We start from the raw sequence: 25,967 nt of genomic DNA, 5'->3' as shown, positions 1-25,967 counted from the left end.
TGGAAACAGCAGTCGGTCCTTCCCAAAACGTTAACAGGTGCAAACAATACTGAAAGCAAGATTGCATACAAGCCCACTAATACTATTATCAGCGCAAATAATCAGGAACGCACCATAAAAAGAACATCTGGAGCGGCCCCTCAGAAGCTTCTGTCTCCATTTCCAAAAGCAACACAGGCAAAGAAAAGACATAACAACAGAGGGATAGTGCTGGTCCTTTGTGAGCGATGTCTGAGCCCAGTCCGGAATTCTGTGGTATTTGCTTTGATGTCTAGAATCCTGGCTTTATTTAAAATTGTGAGGGCGGCAATTATCAGAAACAAATGAATCCCATCTGCTCAGCACTGGCTCTGGTAACCGTCCTAAAACAGCTCCTAGGTCTATGTTAATGAGGTTACAGGAAAGCAGGCAGAGGGCCTTCTCGGTGGTGGTACCCGCCCTGTGGAACGCCCTTCCTTCAGATGTCAAGGAAATAAACAACTACTTGACTGTTAGAAGACATCTGAAGGCAGCCCTGTTTAGGGAAGTTTTTAAGCATTGGTGTTTTTATTCTGTTTTTAATGTTCTGTTGAAAGCCGCCCAGAGTATGGGCAGGGTAGAAATAAAAAAAATATTATTATTATTATGTTTTTTATCTTTAAAGCTCTAATTCATTTGGGACCAGGATATTTAAAGGACTGCCTTCTTCCGCATGACCTTGCCTGCTCGCTAAGGTCTTTGGATAAGACCCTGCTTGATTTGCCACCTCCGTTAGAAGGTGCAGCTGGTGGTTCGATGGGATAGGGCTTACTCAGTTGTGATGCTCAGACTGTGAACCAGGACAGCCCATTATATTTTTTAATGCTTGAGGTAAATGACAAAATGCCTTCCTCGGAGGTGTCAGGAATCTTACCAACACTGCTGATGGGATATTTTCCTCCTGAACACCAGTTGACAGCAAGTTACCTTTTTTTTTTTTTGCATATAATTTTTTTAAGATATCATTTTCAACAGTAATTAAACATACTTTTACATCTTACTCAATTTTTTTGACTTCCATCAATCCTGTCTGAAAATTTTCCAATCTAATCTCTTAGTATGCATTTCTTATCTTCCCTATTACATTTAAACTCATAACCAATATCTTTTTCTACTGTGTAACATTTCGTATATTTCTCCTTACAAAACTTCTTGTAGTCCTACTAGCGTACTTTGCTGATTACAGTTGCTCTTCAAATAATTCATATACGTCTTCCAATCTTCTGTAAATCTCCGGTCCCGCAGGTTTCGAATCCTTCCTGTCATTTTGTCTAATTCTGCATAGTCCATTAATTTCGTCTGCCATTCTTCTTTCATCGGAATTTCTTCTGGTTTCCATTTCTGGGCTAACAATACTCTTGCCGCAGTTAAAATAAAAAAATCCTTCCAGTAGCATCTTCAAGACCAACTAAGTTAGTTCTTGGTATGAGCTTTCGTGTGCAAGCACACTTCTTCAGATACACTGAAACAGAAGTTGCCAGATCCTTCTATATAGTGAGAAGGTGGGGAGGGGTATTACTCAGAAGGGTGGTGGGAATGGGAGATTGGCAGATAGCTGAGATGAGCCTGCTGACGACTCTTAACGACTGTAATAGGTCTTACAGGAAAAGGCAAGGGGTGAGAAGGTGAGAAATGGCTTAGTCATGTATAATGGGATAAGAATCCAATGTCTTTGTTCAAACCAGGTCTGAACAGTTGTTGCGACAGCAAGTTAACTTAGCGGACCCAAGACGGACCATGCAACACATCCAGTTCTGCCTTCCAACACTTCTACCGCCACCCCACAGAACCTGCCACCTGAGGCAGTAGCCTCATTCTGTCTAATGGTAGGGCTGGCCCTGGCTGTTAAATTCCCTCCTTCCTTACTCCCTGGTTAAGTGGGTACAGGATTGGTACAGGATTGGAGCCTCAACTCTTTTGTTGCAAGCCACTTTTGTGGTGCTATTTGGGTGGGAAAGCAGCCAATAAATCTAACTCTAAGCAAATCAAATAATTAGATCCAGCTTCTCTGTACACACTGAAGGCCACCAGGAAAGGAACGGTTTCCTCAGCATGTGGTTCAATTTGCAGCAAGCCAGTTGCTGCCAAGACCATTCTCAAATCAAAGCCACACACATTATTTGAAGCACATTTAAAAGATTTCTTACAGAATGCATGTTTCCAATTAGGTTTTATGATGTTCGAAGAAAGCGAAGCACCGCCTGCTCTCCAGAACGATGAAGTGGGAATATTAAACGGATAAATTTCTTTTAATCAGCTAACGAGGCTTCGTTTGACCCAATTAAGTTAGCATTAAAGTCTCACTTCAGGTGACATTTTGAGATTGTTCAATGAAAACAACCCCTGTTGTTAAGCAATTTAAGCACATGCGTCGCTACTTAAAATACCTGATAGGAATAACATATTTAAGACTTTAAATCAGGGATACAGAGCCCTCCAGATGGTGCTCTCAGAATCTCTGGCTATTGGTTATGCTGGCTGGGCAGATGTGAATTGGAGTCAAACCACATCCATCAATTCTTCATCCCTGTTTTAAAGCCTTGTCAAGCCTTGGGCCCTTATACATAAAGGACTGTGTCAGATGCTAACTAAGGTTTTGCTATTACAGTGGTACCTTGGTTCTTAAATGCCTTGGTACGCAAATGCCAAAAACCCGGAAGTAAGTGTTCCGGTTTTCGAACGTTTTTCAGAAGCCAAATGTCCGATGTGGCTGTCGGCTACTGTTTCCGGGGCGCCTACACCAATCAGAAGCTGCTGCGCTTTGGTTTTTGAACATTTCAGAAGTCAAACGGACTTCCGGAACAGATTAAGTTGGGTGCTTTTGCTATTTATTTTGCTTTTTCGTTTGTGTGACTTTTTTGGTTCCTTTGTTTGTGCGACTGTGTGGAACCCAGTTCAGCTACTGATTGTGTGATTGCGGAAATGGATAAAAGCCCCCCGTCCAAACAATGAGTATCAATAGTGCAGGTAAGAAAAAAAGTTAATTTCAATTTTTATCATCTACAATAGTGTCTTAATTATTTTATAGTACAGTACATTGATTATTGCTTTCATTTTATGGATCAATGGTCTCGTTAAACAGTAAAATTCATGTTAAATTGTTGTTTTAGGGGTTATCTTTAAAAGTCTGGAATGGATTAATCTGTTTTGCATTACTGTCTACGGGAAAGCGTGCCTTGGTTTTGGAACGCTTTGGTTTTGGAACAGACTTCCGGAACAGATTAAGTTTGAGAACCAAGGTACCACTGTACCTTGTGGGTGAATTTCTGCTTGCAGCATGATTCCACCAGTGTTTACTTGCTGCAGCGCCAGTAATGCTTCAATAATAATAATAATAATAATAATAATAATAATAATAATAAATACTTGTACCTGACTGGGTTGCCCCAGCCACTCTGGGAGGCTTTCAGCAAAATAAAAGCATAATAAAACATCAAACATTAAAAACTTCCCGATACAGAGCTGCCTTCAGATGTCTTCTAAAAGTCAGATTGTTGTTTATTTCCTTGACAATGTAGCTTTGAAGGAACAGGAAGCATTACAGAATACATTGGCAGGGTTGTGGTTTTTTGTTGTTTTTAAAAAAGCAAGAGTTCTAGTTACATTCATTTAAATAACATTTGAATTCCATTTTTCATTCATCCGGTTGTACAGTTAAGCCCTTTATGGTATATTTCATATGAAGTAAACCTCTACCATTAGGGCAGACATAGGCAGTACTCTTGGGTGGCAGATTTTGGGTGTCATGAAAAGGGAGCAAATTGACACTTTATTTGTCATCGTTGCGTTTTATCAAATGCTAATAAACAATACATTACTGTATAAAGTTTCAAGCTCCATCCACAGATTCCACATCTGGTTATTTTTATGTTTTGTTAAAATATTTAACTCACAGCTCATCTTCTGTTTTGTAAAAGGGTGGAGTTCTTTGGCCTAGATTTACTTTATGCACACACAACTGTTTAAGCAGAAGAATGACTGCAAATTAATTCTTCTACAGACGCGTTCTCTTAGGCTTCAGGATTTGGTAGAGTGTTTGCACCAGATTTGGTGAAGTTTGAATCAGAATAAGAAAGGGGTGGGTGTTAAAAACAGTTTGTCCTTCCAGTGCTGTGCCCAGAGACTGGGACACTCTCCAATTTGGAGAGTCTGTGGGTGCATAGGAGCCAAATTGGGAAGATCACACCATTCTCCACGGACGCTTATTACAAATAGCCTTGGGTTATGACTAATATTTGAGCAAACAGCTAAAGAGGTGACTTAAGCGACTCTTGTCTTGGCAGGCATATCCCATTCTACAACTTGTAGGCAGTTTTTAAATGTCAGGTTTCAGGAAACATTCCAGATATAACATCATTGCTTATAAACATGTTAAAGCAATACATGGCATGTGCTGGGTTATGTGGATGTTTTGCAGCGACTGCTCACCGAAACAGGACAAAAAAGCTTTCCACGATTGCGTGTGTTGGGGTAATCCATTTAAAGTTCTGGGATCTTGCCAAAGGATGAGAGAGTTGCATCACCTTTTGTCAAGTTTGTTCATCTTTAAGAGTGTCACAAGGCTCTGGTACGCCCCCTCTCCAAATGTACTTTTCATGGCTCATTCGTGATTACAGTGGTGCCCCGCAAGACGAATGCCTCGCAAGACGGAAAACCCGCTAGACGAAAGGGTTTTCCGTTTTGGAGGTGCTTCGCAAAACAAATTTCCTATGGGCTTGCTTTGCAAGACGAAAATGTCTTGCGAGTTCCTGCAGGGTTTTTTTCCTCCCCCCCCCCCCTTTTTCCCAAGCCGCTAAGCTGCTTATCAGCTGATCCTAAGCTGCTAAGCCGCTTAACAGCTGGGAACTACAAGAACTGTGCTGGAGGAAGAATTGAGGGAGAAGGGAAACGTGACCCCCCCCCCCCTGGGAACCGGGGTGATTGAAGAGAGAGCCTGGTGAAAAGAGTCGGAGATTTTGACAGCTGTCAAAGTAGCTGTCAAAGTCGGAAAGCAGAGAGGATTTTATTATGAGAACTTTGCTGGTTAAATTTGTTACAATTTGCTATAACCCGTTAAAACTTGGATACAAAATGGCGAAAACATGGATAACAATCGGACTTTTGGACTAGAGAAAACAAAGTTACAACAATCCCCCTAGAGGAGTTTTGGGACATTACAAAGATGGTCGTAAGTGGAAAAATACCATTGGAATTTTACAGGACTGGTTATCTTCTGGGAAAGCTGCAAAACGGAAATAATATTTTGTCTACAGGGTGTTCAGCTAAAGGAGACAATAGAATTTTCTATTGAAGAAAGGAAGGGACTGAACGCAAGTTTTTGTTCCTGAATAACAATAATCCCTGCAGAGTTACTAAACTTCTGAATTAGAACGTTTCAGCAGCGGAACAAGAGGAAATTGGACTACAACTTGGAAAGAACAATGGGGGGAGTTTTATTAAAGATTTGAAGTTAAATGTTTTAAAAAATAACTATAAAAAGAAAAAGCCAGCAAGGAGTTGGGGGAAATAGGTGATTTATGGATTTTAAGAATTCCAGGCAGATAACATGGTTTGGTGGTCAGGGGGAAATTAAACCGGGGACAGGGGGGGGGAGAACTAAAATCCAAAGGCTTGTCAACTTTTTTTTCTGAACTGGCTCTTTTTCACCTACTATACTTTTTATTTCTTATTTCTTATATTTCTATTGTGTGGGGTGTCCTTATCTTTAAAAAAAGGGAAATTGTGGAATGAAAATGGGGTGGGCCCTGGGGAGAGAACTTTTGTCTTCTATTAAGGGTATTGATGAGGAGTGTATAAATTTTAAATTCGAATAATGGTCTAAACAAATTAAGTTTTAATTAGAACTGAGAGCTTGTGGAGCCAACAATATGAAAGGGGAATATGGTAGGGGTGGGGGAAGGGGGGAGTCCCGGAAAGTGGATGTATGAAAATAAGGCTTTGAATGTACTTTAATCTTTACTTTCTGTATTTTTGAAAATCTTAATAAATATCATTTAAAAAAAAAAAAAAATAAGCCGCTTAACAGCTGATCCGCTAAGCCGCTTAACAGCTGATCCGCTAAGCCGCTTAACAGCTGATCTGCTAAGCCACTAAGCCGCTTATCAGCTGATTCGCTAAGCCCGCTAAGCCGCTAATAGCGCTAATCCGCTAAGCCGCTAATGGGCTAGCTTCGCAAAACGAAAAAACTGCAAGACGAAGAGACTCGTGGAACGGATTCTTTTCGTCTTGCGAGGCACCACTGTATTTGTGCTCATTTGTGCCATAAGCACAGGCTCACATAATCCTGCTTTCAATACTGCTTAGGCCTGCAAAAGATTTAGGGTGATCCATTTGTGTGCCCAGGCGGAGACCCCCCAACCCCAGACGACACCTGGGTGGAATAATGACTTGTGGCAATGTGTTACGGGATTAAAATTGGCCACAACTTTATTCAACTTTCAGATGAAAGAAGAACTTGGCTTAGGCATTGGGCATTTATCCCTCCCAGTCCCCGGCCGGGGATCTGGCGCACATCAGGGTTAACCAATCTGTCTGGGGATTGGGCTGGCTCTGGAAGACGTATGCTTAAGCAGAGAGCCTGCTCCCCATTCCACCGCAACACAGGAGAGTGCACTGACAATCTTTCAGCGTCTGGCCAGTGACTCCTCTCAACACAACCCCTTTAATGGGCAACACTGGGATCGCCACTGCAGGGGGGGCATGTGTCACTGCTTCACGCCCCCCCCCCAATTTGGGAAAGATTTGTTGTTGTTGTTTAGTCATTCAGTCGTGTCCGACTCTTCGTGACCCCATGGACTAGAGCACGCCAGGCACTCCTGTCTTCCACTGCCTCCCGCAGTTTGGTCAAACTCATGTTTGTAGCTTCGAGAACACTGTCCAACCATCTCATCCTCTGTCGTCCCCTTCTCCTTGTGCCCTCCATCTTTCCCAACATCAGGGTCTTTTCCAGGGAATCTTTTCTTCTCGTGAGGTGGCCAAAGTATTGGAGCCTCAGCTTCAGGATCTGTCCTTCCAGTGAGCACTCAGGGCTGATTTCCTTCAGAATGGATAGGTTTGATCTTCTTGCAGTCCATGGGACTCTCAAGAGTCTCCTCCAGCACCATAATTCAAAAGCATCCATTCTTCGGCGATCAGCCTTCTTTATGGTCCAGCTTACATTTTGATTCGGCTCCTATTAATAAAGTTAATACAGTGGAACCTCAGTTTTCAAACTTAATCCGTTCCGGAAGACCATTCGGTTTCCGAATAGTTCAAAAACAGAGGCTCGATGGGCCGACTGCAAAGTCAATGGGAAAAAATGAAAAATGCGCCTCGGAAGCCGTTTGGTTTCCAAAAATTGTTTGAAAATGGAAGCATTCACTTTCGGGTTGTAGGCGTTTGGGTTCTGAATTGTTTGGCTTCCGAAGCGTTCGACAACCGTGGTTCCACTGTACTTGAAAGCCAGCACAATATGCATGCAGAAAAATCTAAAAATCCTATTAACTGCTGAGCATTTCCACAAGGAGTCACTGTTGTTCCAACCACAGACAGAACAGAGAAGTAAGCGGAGGTTGTCCTATGAATATGCTTGGTTTTGAAAACAGGCCAGCAGTTTGTAGTATCTGCGGCATGAGGATGGCAACAGAACACTTGCTTTCAAAACACCCATGAACCCACAAACACAGAATCTTATTCCTGTGGCCCTGGCGTTTTCACAGGAGCGAGCCCTGGAGACAAAGGGCAATTGGGAGAGGAGAGTGGAGGATGGCAGGATCCCACCCTGACCCCACAAATCTCCAATGTCTATGTTATAATTTGCAGCCAGTTCCAGTCAGTCTGAAGTTTGCAAGCTGCAGGCAATGTCTTCTTAAGAATTTTGATTTTTTTTTAAAGGTCCTCTTGAGGCACTAGGGCAGTGGTGTCCAAACTGTTTTCAAAGAGGGCCAGATTTGATGAAGTGAAGGGCCGTGGGGGCCATCCAAAGGGCCACCCAAAGTTGTTGTTGACCTTTCTTTAGGATTGAAGTTGTTGAGGGTTTTTTTAGGATTTTACCCCAGTAAACAAACTGCCACAGGGGCCGGATTAAACTGACTGGTAGGCCAGAATAGGGCCCCGAAACAGACTTTGTACATGCTTGCACTAGGGGGATCTGGGGGTCTGTAAGAGAGCCTTTTGAATGAGACACTGAGGTTTTGTTAAAACCCTTGGCTCACAAAAGCTCCCTTTTGTTCATAAAAGACACTTGGTGGAGGCACTGGGGAGTGAACTTCTGAGAGTGAATTTTTGGGAGTAAACCGGCCGTGCCAGCCAAACCAAAGACAACTCACCCTTAGTATGTAGTGTAATAAATGAAAATCTGCCCTTATTCCCTTATGGGGGACACAAGTGCCCTAATAGAGTCCTTTGCAGGTTCTCCATTGGTCGGAGAAAATAACAGAGGCCAACCAGAGAATATTGAGAAGCAAAGCAGCTCGTAAGCCTGATCTTTATTGAACTGTTGCAACAGGGTGGCTCCTTCACACGCAGGAGAAGGAGGAGGACCCCTTCACCGACAGAGTTAATCTTTGTGGTGATTTCCAGTGTCTGAGTTTCAGGCATGAGCATGAGGAGAGACGGGCTCGTTTTCCACAAGTGTACAAAAATGTATGATTAATGCCATTATTCACACAGCTATTAATGAAGATGAGCTATCCTATGTCTGGCCTCAAGTCCTTAATTGGGCATTAATCATGTAATTCTGTGAGTTAGTAGCCAATAGAGGATACATATGATGGAAAAAAGAACTGGCACCTCTTTTTTTAAAAAAAGAAAAAGCAGCCATCAGTAACTTAAAAATCAGCTTTCATTTATTATTCCTTTTAGGATTGTCACGGTGGACCACGCAGCTTGCCCTAACAAGCATGCATTAAATCTCTGGTAAGGAATGTGATTCCTTGCCTTCATCAGAATCTTTGTTGATGTTGAATGGGGTCTGATTCATCAAGGTTATTTAAATCACAAGCAAGCAGGTGCAGACAGAGCAGTATGAGGAAGAATGTGTCACAGAAGTCAAAGGAATGTGCCTGGATTTTTAAAGAACACACTAGGCGTTTCCAGGTTACCTACGGTGGTAGTTAGCTAACTTTTACTTTGAGTAGATCTACTGAAATTCACATGGGCAGCTTGAAACACAGCAAGGTCACTATCCTCTGCTGCGTTACAAGTCGCATTCTTACATTGCTGCTGTTGTTGTTTAGTCGTTTAGTTGTGTCCGACTCTTCGTGACCCCATGGACCAGAGCACGCCAGGCACTCCTGTCTTCCACTGCCTCCCACAGGTTGGTCAAACTCATGCTGGTAGCTTCGGGAACACTGTCCAGCCATCTCGTCCTCTGTTGTGCCCTCAATCTTTCCCAACACCAGGGTCTTTTCCAGGGAGTCTTCTTTTCTCATGAGGTGGCCAAAGTATTGGAGTCTCAGCTTCAGGATCTGTCCTTCCAGTGAGCACTCAGGGCTGATTTCTTTCAGAATGGAATGGTTTGATCTTCTTGCAGTCCATGGGACTCTCAAGAGTCTCCTCCAGCACCTTAATTCAAAAGAATCAATTCTTTGGCGATCAGCCTTCTTTATGGTCCAGCTCTCACTTCCATACATCACGACTGGGAAAACCATAGCTTTAATTATACAGACCTTCGTCGGCAAGGTGATGTCTCTGCTTTTTAAGATGCTGTCTAGGTTTGTCATTGCTTTTCTCCCAAGAAGCAGGCATCTTTTAATTTCGTGGCTGCTGTCACCATCTGCAGTGATCATGGAGCCCAAGAAAGTAAAATTTCTCACTGCCTCCATTTCTTCCCCTTCTATTTGCCAGGAGGTGATGGGACCAGTGGCTGTGATCTTTGTTTTTTTGATGTTGAGCTTCAGACCATATTTTGCGCTCTCCTCTTTCACCCTCAGGGGTACATTGCTGTACATGGTGCTTTTTTTTTCTGGGAGGGGACTCAGTTAGGCATACCCCTAAACATTTTGTGAATCTAAGTTTGGCCTCATTGAAGGGCAATATTTCAATATGAGTAGGAAAATGAGAGTACCCCTAAACATTTCTTTTTAAGGAAAAAAAGCACTGGCTGTACAGACCAGAGAAGTGGCAGGAATGTCTTTCTTCCCCAGACCTAACCTGTGTCTGCACATGGACAACAGTAGCCTGAAATGTACACATCTCAGTTTAAGGCTCAGTGTGTCTTGGCTGCTAACAAGAAGGTTGGTGGTTTGAGGCCGCCCAGGGATGGTTGGTGGCAGAATTCCTGCATTGCTGGGGGTTGGGCTAGATGACCCTCGAGTCCCTTCCAACTCTAAAATTCTATTTATTATTATTATTATTATTATTATTATTATTATTATTATTTGTACCCCGCCCACCTGGCTAGGCCCCCCCAGCCACTCTGGGCAGCTTGCAACAAAGATTAAAAATACATCACAAAATGTCACACATTAAAACCTTCCCTTCCCTGAGGGCTGCCTTCAGATGTTTTCTAAAAGTCAGGTAGTTGTTTATCTCTTTGACATCTGATGGGAGGGCGTTCCACAGGGCGGGTGCCACTACCGAGAAGGCCCTGTAGCTTTGCTTCTCGCAGTGAGGGAACCGCCAGAAGGCCCTCGGCACTGGACCTCAGTGTCCGGTCAGAATGATGGGGGTGGAAACGCTCCTTCAGATATACTGGGCCGAGGCTTCCATTTTCAAATCAGATGGAACCTGCTTTGTGGGGAAAATGCATCAAATAGGAGTATTTCTCAAGACGGTACAGAATACCTATGGAGTTTGGGTATGGAATGACATGCGCACTTGGACTTTGAACACCAGTGAACTCATAGGGGTGGAGAGGTCTTCAGCCCCCTAAATATTTACTGGCAGGGGGCTAGGCCCCCTTGATGTTGAACGGGCAGAAGGGGCCAAGCACAGTGCAGTTCAATGGCTGTTTCATCCTGAGGAAACCTCCTCCCGGCGATGCAAGCCATGTGTGTGTGATGTCATACGCATGATGTCACATCATCGAGGGTGCATTGCCCAATGATGCGGTATCATGTGCACAAAACATGTGCCGCTGCCCCCCAAATCTTGGGCGCAAGATAATAGTTTATTAATTTCATGTTTATTAATTTCCCTGGGCCTACTTTTGAGTAAAACCTAGTTGACTATCACCCACTGGATGACTGCTAGATTCTGGAGCACCTGCAATTGAAGGTGGATCCTTGCTCACCTGAATTACTAACAATGAGGTTTTCTTCACCTTTACTGACTAATTTCCTCTCAGATGTCAAGAAGAATGGTTCTGTTCAGGAAAGACCAATATATTCGTAGATACTTTTCAGTTTGCTTTACAGGTAAGAATTTGACATTGAATAAGCAAGCAGATGAAAACATAACAGGGCCACTGTGAAACAAGAGAGGAATCAGCAAAACTAGGAAAAGGGTCTTAAATGCAAATCTAAGGTGGTAACATGAAAACACATCCTAGGGGGAAAATTGCATGAGGCCTGAGGTTGCTTAGAAGCCATGGGACGGTCAGTTGGAAAATAAAAACGGAATTCTGGGAGGGCAGGAATTATAGCTATCTGGCTCCCACTGTTAGAAATTGAGCTATGAAAGATAGGAGCTAAATGGCACCTGAAACCGAGGTTATGGGTGCAACAACGGAATGTCTAGGCGCGCTTTTTTAGAACAAGAATACAGCGCTGAAAATGAATTAACTACAGCTAAAATATTATGTTCATTTTTCACATGGTCTAGTCCTTCCCCTGCCCACCCCCCTAATATTCTTAAGAGGGTCTCTTCTCCAGTCTTCAGAGTGTGGCTGGAAGTGGGGAGGCAGAAAAAGGTCCTCCTTTCCTTCCACTCTGCAGTTTTTTAATCTGAAATCTTAGGCGCCCAGAGCTCAAAATCTGCTTGCACTAATGAATTTCCTTGTCACAAAATGCACCTAGAACAATGGGAGTTTCGAACATTGCTGGCCCCTAAGCAGAAATGGTCCTGTCAGAAGGGAGGATACGGGTTAACAGTACACTGTCATTCCTGTTTTTTCACCAATGATTCATAACCAATTACACTCACATAAAGCAGCACTAGAATGATGCCATTGTGAGCACAATTCCTGCCAATCTGGGGCCACCAGCAAACCAAAAAAGGGAGTTTTTTTAAAAAAGCCCTTCTGTTAAGTACAGTAGTTACTTAAGATGCAGGTAAGCAGCAGTTAACTGTAAACACCATTTTATTTCAGTTTTGAAGAACTCAGACATGTAAAAAAAGACCCTTTGCATCAACATGTCCCTCTCCATTAAACACAGAAAATGAATTTTTATTTTATTTAAAAAAAAACAACAGCCTGGAATTAAAAAATTACAGCATTTTAAGACTGTGGAACAGGAACACTGTGGATTTCAGTGAGGTACAAAGGTGTCACAAATATTTACAATGACAGCATCTTGTAAGACAACACTTTAAATGCAGCATTAAAAAAAGAGGACTATACAGTGAATAAGTTATTGAGGGGCATATAGAAATAGTGGCATCAAAACAAATAAATTGGGGGATAATTATGCAACCCCAGTCTGTGCCTGCAATTCTCATGAAGGTTTTATTGCATAGTGTTCTGCATTCACAGAGGCTGCAAGAAATACAACTCTGAGGGGGGGGGAATTATTTTAGAAACAGTCATACTGCCAGGAAACGAGGTTTTACACAACTTTAGCAAGACAATGCCCAGTGTCATAACATACTTTCCCATTTATAAAATAGGCCCAACCTTCCAGAACAAATTCGTATGATATATGCATACAAAAATGATGTTTACGGAGACCCAAGCCTCATCCATTTCACAACCGTGCAATGGGAGATGCCCAACAGTGAACACGAGGCCAAGATATTTCACACAGACCACAGAATGAACTGCAAAAAGAAATCCTGACTACTGTATGTAATTTAAGTGACGAGAGCCAGTACACAGACTAGAAGTACTATTGATGTGAAAATTAAATGCTAATGATGGAAACTGGAGTTACTGGCTTCAACTTATACTCATTTAAACGACAGAGTGAAAAGAACTGGGTGGTACAAATTTATATGGCGGCACAAAATTTGCTGAATGCATTACTTGGAAGGAATCCAGAAAAGTTCTTTGTAAAACTACAAGGTGCTGCTCGTTTTTGCCAGCACAGAAGTCACTGCTGATATTTCACCTGAGTCTCAGGAGCAACTTGAACTTGTTAAGGCAGCTTCTTTGGGGAAGGAAGCCCTAGGAAGCCCCACTGCTCTCGCACAACATCACCAAACAGCCTTCTGGATTTTAACTATTATCCTTTTTCTGTGACTAGTTAAAACTCTGCGTGTGATACACGCCCACGCCCACAGACACACGCTGCCAGAAGCAGCCCTTGCTCAAGAACTGCTGAGGTAAATGGGAGTTCTGCAAGAGGCCTTGCGCAACAGTCAAACACTTATGTACAAAGATGAAATGCTAATGTCAAGTAGCTGCCACAAAGCCCAGTAGAAATGTTTCCCCACATTGTATTAACTACTGAATATTTCTGAGTGAAGCCTGCGTACTGCAATCGTATTCAGTCAAGTGACATAGTGTTATGTCATCAAAAAAAATGCAAACTTTCCCCTTCCATCCTTTCCTAACTTGCATTCTGTTTAATCGTCACTTTGCAAGAGTTAATTCACACTAAGCCAGCTGGCGCCTCTCTGGAAGTCTAGCACAGTGTGCAAAAATTATTTATGTTCCACAAAGCGGCTCACCTACCCACAAAATTAGGCACTTGAATACATAGGCTTGGGGCAATTTATTTTGCCAAAAACCAGAATTGTCCAGGCCATGAAAATGGCATTGTTGTCTTCCTTGTTCTTATATATTTGAAGGCAAGGACTTAGCCACTGGTTGCACATATGCATAAAAGTTGCATACTTTCACGTGTCTTCAGAGCATAACATTGTTCAAACATCCATCAAGGTCAAGCCCATAAATAATTTTGAATTTTTTACACTGAAGTCTATCGTTTTTGCACCATAAGGGTTGCGCAGATTAGCAGCCTCATTCGTGCTGAACTAATCATTTCTTTGCACAGGAACTTTGGCAATATTATATCATTTGCATATTTGCTGGCAACTGTGCAGTGGAAACTGCTATGTTATATGCATGAATAAAAATTAAATAATTGTTTTTATTTAAATAGAAATAAAAAAGAACCTGGACGACACACTGGTCTTAGTTTTAAAAACATCACTGGAGGACAATCACAACAAAATTATAGATGAAAAAAGAAAGAAAATGAAATGTCCTGAACTATATATACACACACACACCATACAACTGATTGAAAAGAGAAGTAGAATACTTTTTCACAAATAGCACAATAACTTTTGCTGTTCAGTTGTTGTAGGCATTGTCCGTTCAAGGACTGGTGTAATCCTCGTCACATCCAAGGAAGTGAATCCACATGAATAATAAAAGTCATATTCCTATGACAAGGCTACTGTGTGAAAAAACCATCTTCAGACTATGCCATTCTGCACACCTGCATTTTTTATTCTGTAGTATGGGCTGAAATCTGCACAAGAAACACAGGAAGGAAGATATTTTTGGCAACCTAGTTCTCCAGCTTTGTTTAAGCTCCAATGTGCCATCTTTCTTGCCTTTTAAAAAACACTTTGCTGTCCTTTTCCATGTTCAAAGTTACTTGTATCCCTGCAAAACATGCTACGGAAATACATTGTCTGAGCACGTTCATTCGAAAACCGGAACAGAGTTGCAGCAACCAAAGTATTTTGTTTTCTTTTTTCTTTTTGAAAAAGGTAAATCAAGGGAAAATGGGTGCAAGATTTCGTTTATCTGAACCGTTGCATAAACATCAGAGCTCTGAATTTTCCTGTTCGTTTTCATCAAGCAAGGACATGCCGACATTTCCATTACCACTCGAAGTCACGTCACCATTGGCCTGGAGTTCTTCTGGTTTGCGTTGTGCAAAGGTATAGATCTCACTGTCAGTCAATATCGTGAAAGAGGATTCCTCCATGCTGGGCACTTTGGATATTTTCCTGATCGGAGGCGGCGAAGGGGCCGTACTCACTGGCCCGGTAAAAGGTTGGTACACGCCTATTTCGGCATTTTCTGGTTTCATAGAGTCGTCCAGCAAGTGCCCATAAACCATGGTGTCATCAATAACTGCATAGATATGAGACTCGTTCTTTTTCCTCTTTTTGAATATGCCCTGCTTTCCAGGCAACTGGGTGTTGACGTTACCGTTATACACTCCTATGGCTGGAGTCTGGTTTTCCTGTTTTTTTCTGGGGGGAAGAAGAAACAAAGCAAGAAACGTTAAAAATAAACTTGCATTCTCTGCCCGGCCACCCAAAAAGAGCTCCTGCAGCCAATCGGAAGTCCTGTCGGATGTTCGGGTTCCAAAGAACATTCGCAAACCAGAACACTCACTTCCGGGTTTGCGGCGTTCAGGAGCCAAAATGTCTGAGTACCAAGGCGTTCAGGATCCAAGGTATGACTATATTAACAAAGACAACAGCAAGTATAAAACACTCAATTTGGCCCAGAAGCTTCATGGAATAAAAACAGCCAAAGGGAGAGGAATTGAACTTGAAGATAACCAGCTGACAGCAAAAACTGCAAATTGTTTAGCAGGTGCAATTAGGATAAGATCTGTTATTTGATTATTGATGTAAACCTCTAGAATGCATTTTGCATAGCCTTTACCCCTATCTTTAGTGCATTTTATTTTATTTTATTGGTATGGCTAGTGACTGATGCAGTTAAAGATTCTTCTGATCTGTAGCTTTGTGGAATAGAAACAGCTACAATCAAACTTAACAGGGAAGGAGTTTTACAGTTATGGGGCCTGTGCTAAGAAGGCCTTGGGCTGCATGGCCACCAGCCTAACAGATCTCAAGATGGAGCGTTGAATTTCCCACTTTATTTTCACAAAGGGAACCATGTGAAATAGCCACCCTGCAAAAACGCTGCTGTCAGATAACACCCTAATTTTAGCATTTCCTCTGGTGTAACTTCACTTTATATGTCTCCCCGTTCACATAGTATGGGAAGACATACACATCTTAAAAATAAACGTGATTCAGAAACTCTAAGAGTTCATACAGGCTAAAGTCTTCGTGACATTGGCCCAAGTGCCTCTGAATGGGGGCAAACTACAGACATGAATCACAGTCACTACTGCTTCATCACGATGTGACTTCTATAAGCAGAAGAGAATTGGGAAACTTGGGTCTCTCCCTTCCTGACTGTATTCTGACCGAGACAGCCAAGGGGGTTGCTTTGGGGGGGCGACGGCATTTGTTGGTGCTGGTAAAGGGAAACTTGCATGAAGAGAGGTCAAGAAGTCTGTGGTGGAAACTACCAAGTTCAACCAACCGTCTATATTAAATTGTAGTGGCCTTAAACCAGGGAATGAGGGAAAAATTTACTTTTAGAAGAAATGATTCATAACAAGCAGGCGTTACTGGGAGAGAGAAGTTGGAACAGTTTTGGCAAGTTTTCAAGGACTAAGAAAGAAATCTCAGGGGGAAAACTTGTCCTTCAAGAGGACCAGTTAGAATTCAGCCTTAAAAATCATTGCTAGTCACCTCCTGCTACAAAACAGACTTCTGGGGAAGGCTGCCAGGGGTCTGAACTGATTGCTTACAGAGGCCACTTTATGTTAGGCCACAGGTGGCCCATTCCTGCCTTAAGGTGTGCAAATAGAGCTCTTGCGCCAGTTAACATGCAGCCAGTGTGTGTGCCAGGACGACAAATTTCCTGCTGCGATTTCTGCCCCGATGCCATCGGCACAGCAAGTTCTAACAGCTCAGGTCACATCTTAAGTAGGAAGAGATCAAAGCACGTTCAAGGCTCCAGTTCACAAAGGAATAACGTTCAGGGTTCCCTGGTTTGGAGCCTGCAATACTTTGTTAAAACCTGGGTCTGCCTCTGGCAAAAAATGGGACATTTTAATCTGCGCCGAAAACCTCTGAGAACAAGAGATACCTACTTCTTCCTCTTAGTGCAGAATATGGCAAGCCCGATAGTTGATAGCAGCGCGAGTCCGCCAATCACAACGCCAATTATGACTGCCAAACCTGCAAAAAGTTAAAGTGAGACATTCAGTGATAAACAGTCGGAGAGGTGGCTCATCTTGTCCTGATTCAGAGTCACTGCATTCGCTCGCTTCTGAAACATTCCAGATTTTTATGAGCGTGTGCACATAGACACACAATCCAAAGGAACAAAAGAAGAGAGATAGAAGGGGGTCTGGAAGGGAAGGGGTTAAGCTGCGGGGTTCTCTCCTGACTAAACTTTCATGCCATGCATTTAACACTTGGGAGAGATTTACAATCTAAAATCCATATATATTGCAATTTAGCAGGGACGTGGGTGGCGCTGTGGGTTAAACCACAGAGCCTAGGACTTGCCGATCAGAAGGTCGGCGGTTCGAATCCCCACGACGGGGTGAGCTCCCGTTGCTTGGTCCCTGCTCCTGCCCACCTAGCAGTTCGAAAGCACGTCAAAGTGCAAGTAGATAAATAGGTACCGCTCCGGCGGGAAGGTAAACGGCGTTTACGTGCGCTGCTCTGGTTTGCCAGAAGCGGCTTAGTCATGCTGGCCACATGACCCGGAAGCTATACGCCGGCTCCCTCGGCCAATAAAGCGAGATGAGCGCCGCAACCCCAGAGTTGGCCACGACTGGACCTAATGGTCAGGGGTCCCTTTACCTTTTTATTGCAATTTAGTACACACACTGGGGGAAGGCAGGGGGAGGAAATACACAGCAACTTGTAAATCAGGAGAATTTCAACAAATGCAAGACGGTCCGTCCAGTAGTTAACAGCTGGATGGTGGGAAGGGGAAGAGAGAAATAGAAGTGGTGGGAAATCACAAGAAGTTACGCAACTGCAAAAGAGTCATGCACAAGATGTTCTCTCTTTTAAAAAATGTTCCCACGTATGACATCCCAAATAGAATAGAAAAAGAAATTTAGATAATATAATCTCTCAACTGCTATGACTATCTAGCCTCATTTAAAAGTTCAGCTGTGACAGGAAATATGTTCCAGATTTCTTCAGCACCATGAATATTTATACACTAAAAAAGCGAAGAGTTATTCCCTTCTATATGCAATGTTCACAGGTAGTTGCCATGTTTCAACGGGGAGTTTCACTAAAAGCAGCCCTGAACATTTCTGCCATGGTTGCGCCATGAAAATATGAACTTTGTTTGGGTGGATATAAACACAAGGGAAACGCCATAAATAAGACAGAAATGAGATCGTTTCAACATAAGAAAAAAATCTCTATGTAAAACGGGGTTCTAAAATTTCCTGCTCTCGGGCGCCATCTGGTGTTGCATGTTTATAGCGAGTTCCATTCGCTGTTTCTTTACTAATACAGCAGAGTCCTCTGATAGCTCCATCCCATTTTACACAAAGTTAACAGTTTATGGTAACAAATGAAGCACAGGTAAACTTGCACCTTACACCTTACACCCAACAGGTTTTCCTCGCTTAAAGGGCTCTGGGAAGGTTGTGCGAGGGCCCTGGGAGCTGACAGAGTCCCACATACACCTCCTTCCCAAATCCTTGTAGGCACCCCCCCCCCCACCTTGCGGGCTGGCAGGGGAAGTGGTCCAGTGGTCTGGGGGATACAAGCTTGCTGAAAGCAGCTGAAAAGATGCTCAACATAGGTAGAAGAAGTGCGTAAGAGAAGGAAGTCCATGTTGACAGCTAGGAACTACAGTGGTGCCTTGGTTCTCAAATGCCTTGGTTCCCAAACACCAAAAACCCGGAAGTAAGTGTTCTGGTTTCCGAATGTTTTTCGGAAGCCGAGTGTTCAATGTGGTTGCCGGCTATTGTTTCCAGGGTGCCTGCACCAATCAGAAGCTGCGTCTTGGTTTTTGAACATTTTGGAAGTCAAACGGAGTTCCGGAACGGATTAAGTTTTGTGCTTTCATTTTTGCCATTTATTTCACATTTTTGTTTTTGAGGCTTTTTCAGTTCATTTGTTTTTGCGACTGTGTGGAACCCAGTTCAGCTACTGATTGATTGATTGTGTGACTGTGGAAATGGATAAAAGCCCCCCAGCCAAACAATGACTATTGTCAGTGCAAGTAAGAAAAAAAAGGAATTTTAATTTTTATCATCTACAACACTGTCTTATTTATTTTATGGCACAGTACATTGATTATTGCTTTCATTTTATGGATCAATGGTCTCGTTAGATAGTAAAATTCATGTTAAATTGCTGTTTTAGGGGTTGTTTTTAAAAGTCTGGAACGGATTCATCCATTTTGCGTTACTTTCTATGGGAAAGCGCACCTTGGTTTTGGAACGCTTTGGTTTTGGAACGGACTTCCGGAAGGGATTAAGTTTGAGAACCAAGGTACCGTTGTACTGTTTATAGCCCAGGAAATTAACCCCTGTGTGACTGAAACCAGGTAGAAAGTTCTTCCTCAACTCTGTAGGTTCATGGGAAAAGAACACAGAATTGAAAGATGAACAATTGTCAGGACGGAACCTCCCTTTGGTTATTGTGAAACAACGCACAACATGTGGTGCCTCACCTGCTTTTTTCTGAACAAACTTCACCCTGAACTGCATGCTCAGTTGTTGATTGGTCGCCGGCTTACAGTTAGTGATGTTTACCCAGAAATGATGTTTCAGATCGAGAGTTTTAGGTAGTTTCTGATCTTCGCGGCGCACGGTTTCTTCCGCATTTGGTCTCTGTTCCTGAATATAGATGTTCGCCCGGCTCTGTACACAAGTAACACCCATACGGTCCTTTGGGAACGACAGCTGCGCAACTTGTTTTGCCGGGACGGTGATGTTCCAATACACAGACGTGAAAGGAGGCAGACCTTCCAGCCAGTTAGGGGTTTGCAGGTAAACTTCGGTTTTCGGATCTGGAGTAACGCTGAATACACACTCTTCTGCGGGAGCACAAAAAAAAACAAATGTGCGAAGTCATTGCTGCCCTTTACTTCCCCGTGCAAGACAAAATAAACCCTTTGTGAAAGAAAGCTTGGCCATCTCTAAGACATGCAGATCCTGCAATTTAAGCTGTGCTAAAAAAAATTGTGTACACCCCGCACAAAGGAATCTGCCTGGTTTCACATCCCACTGAATCACTTCTCATAGAGTCATAGAATTGTAGAGTTGGTCACCTATGTCATACGTGTGGAGGAAAAGCTTAAACACGTAGCAGAATTTCCCAAACAGTAGACCAGAGGCAATTGTACAGAGCTTTACTGCTACTGAAGGCAAATGAGTATAATGGTCACAAATCCAATACATTCAGGATTGGCACAGTCCATAAGAAAATCCAGTTGCAGCAGACTTACCGTATTTTTTGCACCATAACACTCACTTTTTTCCTCCTAGAAAGTAAGGGGAAATGTCTGTGCGTGTTATGGAGTGAATGCCTGCGGGTGGCGGGGGGGGGGATCTGCTGCAGTCGTGAGCAGAGGATCCATGGTTCCCCTTCCTTCCCTCCTCCGTGGTTACAAAGCATGGATCCTCAGGATTTTTGCATCGGGCTACTCCAAACTCACTGTCAGATCACATGTCTGTGGCCACAGCATGTACCACAAAAATCATATATCCACTATTTCGTTTAGAATTTTTTTTTTCTTGTTTTCCTCTTCTAAAAACTACATGCGTGTTATGGTCTGGTGCGTGTTATAGAGCGAAAAATACGGTAACTAACTTACAATTACTTAACTTATGATAAGACAAAGGTGGATTTGATTTAAATCGAATAGATTTAAATCACTTGTCAGTAAGACTTGATTTAAATCATTTTTTTACAGAAAGACTCATTCTTGCTGGTATAATCTTAATATTTACAACCAGATGAAGGTTTCGTTTTTGGAATAATAAATTTTCAGAGTAGTTTTTACATTTATATCAAAAATTTCTGATTTGGTGATACTAGTAGAAATACAAAGACAGGTAATTATGAAATTATTTGGACAACTTTTCTGCTGTACTTTATTGGAAGGTGAAAAATAATCATTCCCTTAATAACAATTTAAACAATTTATTTAACTAAAACAATAACATTATCGCATATGTATCTGTCAGGGAACTGCCATCGGAAGGAAGGGAAGTGAAAGGGCTCACACAGGTTGGGAGAGACTCAGCAGCTGAAGAGGGAACCAGTAGGGGGAGAGGAGCTGAGCTGAGGGAAAGGGAGCTGGAGGGATGGCTCAGAGACACTTCCAGCGAAAACAGTGGGGAGGTTTCAGGACCTCCTGTAGGGACACCCACTCCTCGCCGGAAACTGTCACGCAGAGAGTCCAGAAGACGTGTTTCCGTTAAGGAGCTTTTATGTTGGAAGCGATTCCGAAAGCAACCACTGTCGGAATCTGCCAGCGACTGACGGAGCCATGTTTAAGGGGCTCCGTTACAGACAGAGGTTTGCAAACTTGACCAAACTCTGAGGGACTAGGATTTTACACACAAGCAGCTCATCGTCCCATCACAGCATTCCGACAGACTCCGTGAGCAGCTTGTGCAGGAGAAGGCATCATGAGCAACCCAGCCGGAACCGGAGAAGCAGGAGCTGGAGCGGGTCCAAGCCTGGAAGAAAGGTACCGGGTGTTGGAGGTCCAGCTAGCGCTGCAGACGGCGAGGCTTGAGGAGAGGAGGGCTCAGGATGCAGACAAAAAGGGGAAAGACACCCAGCTCGTCAGAAAGGTACCAGGATTGGTGCAGAAGTTTGGGGGGGAGCCCAAAGACTATCATGGCTTTCGGACAGAGATGCAATATGCCCTCAATCTGCAGTTTGATGAATTCCCTGACGAGGAATCACGAGTGGCTTTCGTGATTGGGCATCTTGAAAAGGGGGCGAGAGACTGGGTTAGACCCCTGATGGCAGCGAATAGTGACGTCCTAAAGGACACGATGAAGTTCTTTCGCGCCATGGATCTGATGTTTTCCAGCGATATTGAACAGGGAGTGGTCCGCAGACAGTTAATGGCTTGCAAACAGGGGAGCCGATCTGTCCGTGAGTACTGGACTGAGTTCACCATGTTGATCCATAAATTGGGGTGGGATCTATCGGCGGAACCCATTCAAATGCTCTTTGAAGAAGGGCTTTCTTCGGCTGTGAAAGACGAACTTTCCCGGGCGCCCAGGGCGGAGTCTATGGACCAGCTGACCAAATCAGCGCTGACCATAGGAGCGCGCCAGGAGGCAAGAGCATTGGAGAGGCGGGAAGGGAAGGGGGAACGTTGGAAGGAGTTCCGCATTCCAGACATTCCAGAGCCAACTTTCCCGCCGGCAGAGCCGATGGAAATCGGAACAGCGCGCGCGCGCGCAGTTTCAAAGCCCAGTGAGGGGGGAAAGAAGGAGGGAAAAGGCGCCCGGAAATGCTATCTCTGCCAACAGCCAGGTCACTTTGCCAGAGTCTGCCCCCAGAGGAAGGAATGGCAAGGGATGGTAGGAGCTGTGGAGGGAAGAGAGGAAGAAATACCGAAGCAAGTAAAAGCCAACGCCTGGCTGCCACCGTCGGGGCACAGCAGCCAGGCCAAAGAGCAGTGAAAGTGCCCACGCCAGAACCTCCTAAACCCGCCCTAGTGATAGAAGTGGCGCTAGAGCTGCCAAACGGACACCCTCTAAAGATAAAGGCGCTGTTGGACTCAGGCAGCTCCTGCAATTTCATGAGCAAAGAGTTTGCAGCTGAACACCAGATACAGACGATCCCTTTAAGCAACCCCCTGCAGGTGACCACGATCGATGGCAGGGAGCTGTTGGGAGGAGAAGTCAGCTTGCAGACCGTCCCAATGATAATGAAGGTGGCAAGGCACACCGAACTGATAGCGTTTAATGTGGCCACCTTGGGAGGAGCTCCCATTATATTGGGGATGAGCTGGCTAGCGTTACATGATCCGCTGGTGGGCTGGCATCAGAGAGTGGTTTCTTTTGGTTCAGCACATTGCTTAGAACACTGCAAAGAGGGAAAGGGTTTGGCAGGGGCCCAAGCCACCCTAGCAGGGACTGAAGTAACGGAGAACGTGAAGGTACCACGACAATACGCAGATCTCCGCGACGTCTTCAGCGAAAGGGAAGCTGACCAACTACCCCCGCATAGACCCTTTGACTGTCAAATCAATTTACTCCCTGGGGCACAGCTCCCTGTAGGCAAGCTGTACGCCATGTCAGACAGAGAGATGCAGGAGCTAAGAGAGTTCATTGACAAGAACCTGAAGAGACGGTTCATCAGAGAGTCCAGGGCGGTGGGGGGCAGCCCAGTGTTTTTTGTGGATAAAAAAAACACGAACAAGCCGAGGCTTGTGTGTGACTTCAGGGCCTTAAATGCAGTGTCAGAACCAGTGGCTTTCCCTATGCCCAGGATTGACGACATTTTGACAAGGGTCAGGAAGGGAAAGATTTTTACTAAACTGGACCTAAGGGGGGCGTACAACCTGATACGAATAAGGAAGGGGGATGAATGGAAAACCACCATGTTCACCCCTTTGGGGGCATTTGAATATTTAGTTATGCCCTTCGGCCTACAAGGAGGCTCCGCGTGCTTTCAATCGTTTATGAACCACGTCCTGGGGCCTTTGCTTTACAAGAATTGTGTGGCCTTCTTAGACGACGTGTTGGTGTATTCTGAGAATGAGGAGCAGCATGTGAGAGACGTCAGAGAAGTGTTGAGCAGGCTGCAAGCCAACCAGCTGTGGGTAAAACTGGAGAAGTGTCAGTTTCATACCAAGGAGGTGGAATTCCTGGGGTATCGCCTGTCAGACAAGGGATTGGCCATGGATCCCGGCAAGGTCCAGGCGGTGCTGGAATGGAAAACACCCAAAACAAGGAAGGATGTGCAGAGGTTCCTAGGATTTGGGAACTTCTATCGTAAGTTCATCCGAAACTTTGCCCACCTGACGGCGCCCATTACGGACTGTCTCAGCAGTAAGAAGAAGTTCGTTTGGACTGAGGAGGCGGAGCGAGCATTTGAGGAACTAAAAAGGGCCTTCGCCTCGGAACAACAACTCCTGCATGTGGATTTACAAAAACCGATGAGAGTGGAAACTGACGCATCAGACAGAGCGATTGGGGCGGTGCTTCTGCAGCCAGGGAAGGAGGAGTCAGAGTGGAGACCGTGTGCCTTTTTTTCGCGAAAGCTGAACAAATCCGAGAGGAACTACACGGTGTATGACCGAGAACTACTAGCCATTCATGAGGCGTTCCGGAGATGGAGGCACCTGCTAATTGGCGCACAACATAAGGTGCAAGTGTGCACTGACCACAAGAACCTAGAGTATTGGAGGACGGCACGAGTGCTCAACCAACGGCAAGTGAGATGGGCCCAGGAGTTCTCCAAATTTAACTTTGAGATTTGTTACGTGCCAGGCCCAGAGAACATTAGGGCGGACGCTCTCTCACGCAAACCTGAATATTTGGAGGGGGAGGGAGCACCCGAAGAGAGACATGTCATTCCAGAGGACCGCTGGGTGTGTGGGGCCGCATTGGTGGGACAAAGAGAACTGGTAGAGGAAACAGAGAATGATGAATACGCCCAGAATAAGCTCAGAGGTCTTAGGGGTGAGGGAGAGGAACCAGGGGGTTTCGAGGAAAGAAATGGAGCTTTGTATTACAAAGGGGCACTGTATATCCCTGAAGGAGACTTAAGGGGGAGGGTACTCAAGCAGTTGCACGACAGCCCCACGGCGGGGCATTTTGGACAACACAAAACCATGTGGTTGGTCACCAGGGAATTTTGGTGGCCTAAGGTGAGGGAAGATGTACGGGAGTATGTAAGAGGGTGTGAGCAATGCCAGCGAGCCAAAGGGGAGAGGCGGGCACCGGCGGGGCTATTAGAACCCTTACCAACCCCAGAACGACCTTGGGAGGCAGTGTCGATAGATTTTATGACTGATCTGCCGAAGTCCAAGGGGAAAACAGCCATCATGGTGGTGGTAGACCTACTAACAAAGATGTGCCACTTTGTAGCCTGCTCGCATGCAGTCACGGCGGAAGAGACAGCGAAGTTATTTGTAGAACACATTTTTAGGTTGCACGGGGTGCCATTGAGGGTGGTCTCAGACCGAGGAAAACAATTTACTTCCAGGTTCTGGAGGAAGCTCATGAGCTTACTGCAGGTGGAGGTCAACTTTTCGACTGCCCGGCACCCTGAAACCAACGGGCAGGCGGAAAGAGCAAACGGGGTCCTCCAGCAATACCTGAGGTGTTATGTCAATGACAGAGAGAATGACTGGGTAGAAAAGTTGGCGCTGGCGGAATTTGCCTACAACAATGCCGAGAATGTGTCCACAGGGATGAGCCCCTTCTTGGCTAATTATGGGTGTCATCCCAGGGCTTTCCCAGGGGGAGAAGGGGAGAGATGGGGTGTCCCGGCAGCCGAGCATTTTGTAGAAGAAATGGAAGCAATCCATCGTCAGCTCCAACTCAACTTAGAAAGGGCGAAGGAAGAATACAAGAGGCAGGCAGACAAGAACCGAAGGGAAGGTGAAACCATAAGGGTGGGAGATAGGGTGTGGCTGTCAACCCAAGGGTTGCCGTTCAAAGGAGGTTGTAAGAAATTAAGACCCAGGAGATTGGGTCCCTTTGAGGTCATTCAACAGGTCAACCCAGTGGCTTTCAGGCTCCGGTTACCCAACCACATGAAACTGCACCCAGTATTTCACAGGTCGTTACTGTCACCGTATGAGGGGGGACGAGAAGGGATGGCCACTCGGGGACCGGTCATAGAAGAAAGGGAATGCAGCAGCCATGTGGCAGAAATCCTCGACGCCAGATGGAAGGGGGATCAGGTGGAGTATTTGGTAGCGTGGGAAGGAGAACCGGAGTCAGAAAACACTTGGGTAATGGCAGAAGATATCAATGACGAGGTATTGATAGAAACGTTCCATCAAAGGTTCCCAAGGAAACCTCAGCCTGTGGAGAGGTTCCGGAGGGAATACTTTGGGACCACCGATG

The 25,967-nt window shown here is 44.5% G+C and overlaps 1 protein-coding gene across 2 annotated transcripts in view; it reads right to left on the bottom strand.

Moving 5' to 3' along the window:
• Positions 1 to 12,220: 12,220 nt before the first annotated feature.
• Positions 12,221 to 25,967, bottom strand: part of CDCP1 (CUB domain containing protein 1) — a 51,798-nt gene continuing 38,051 nt past the window's right edge. For both annotated transcript variants that reach the window (XM_080975820.1, XM_080975821.1), the window contains exons 7-9: positions 19,586 to 19,951; positions 17,022 to 17,109; positions 12,221 to 15,312 (exon numbers count right to left, since the gene is read on the bottom strand). In XM_080975820.1, the coding sequence (XP_080831946.1) occupies positions 14,877 to 15,312; positions 17,022 to 17,109; positions 19,586 to 19,951 (890 nt within the window). In that variant the 3' untranslated portion in view covers positions 12,221 to 14,876. The remainder of the gene's footprint in view (positions 15,313 to 17,021; positions 17,110 to 19,585; positions 19,952 to 25,967) is intronic.

Source organism: Podarcis pityusensis (assembly GCF_964106645.2).
Source record: "Podarcis pityusensis genome assembly, chromosome: 12".
Taxonomy (NCBI): Eukaryota; Metazoa; Chordata; class Lepidosauria; order Squamata; family Lacertidae; genus Podarcis; species Podarcis pityusensis.
Note: the sequence above shows the minus strand (reverse complement) of the source record. Positions and strands in the feature narration are given on the sequence as shown.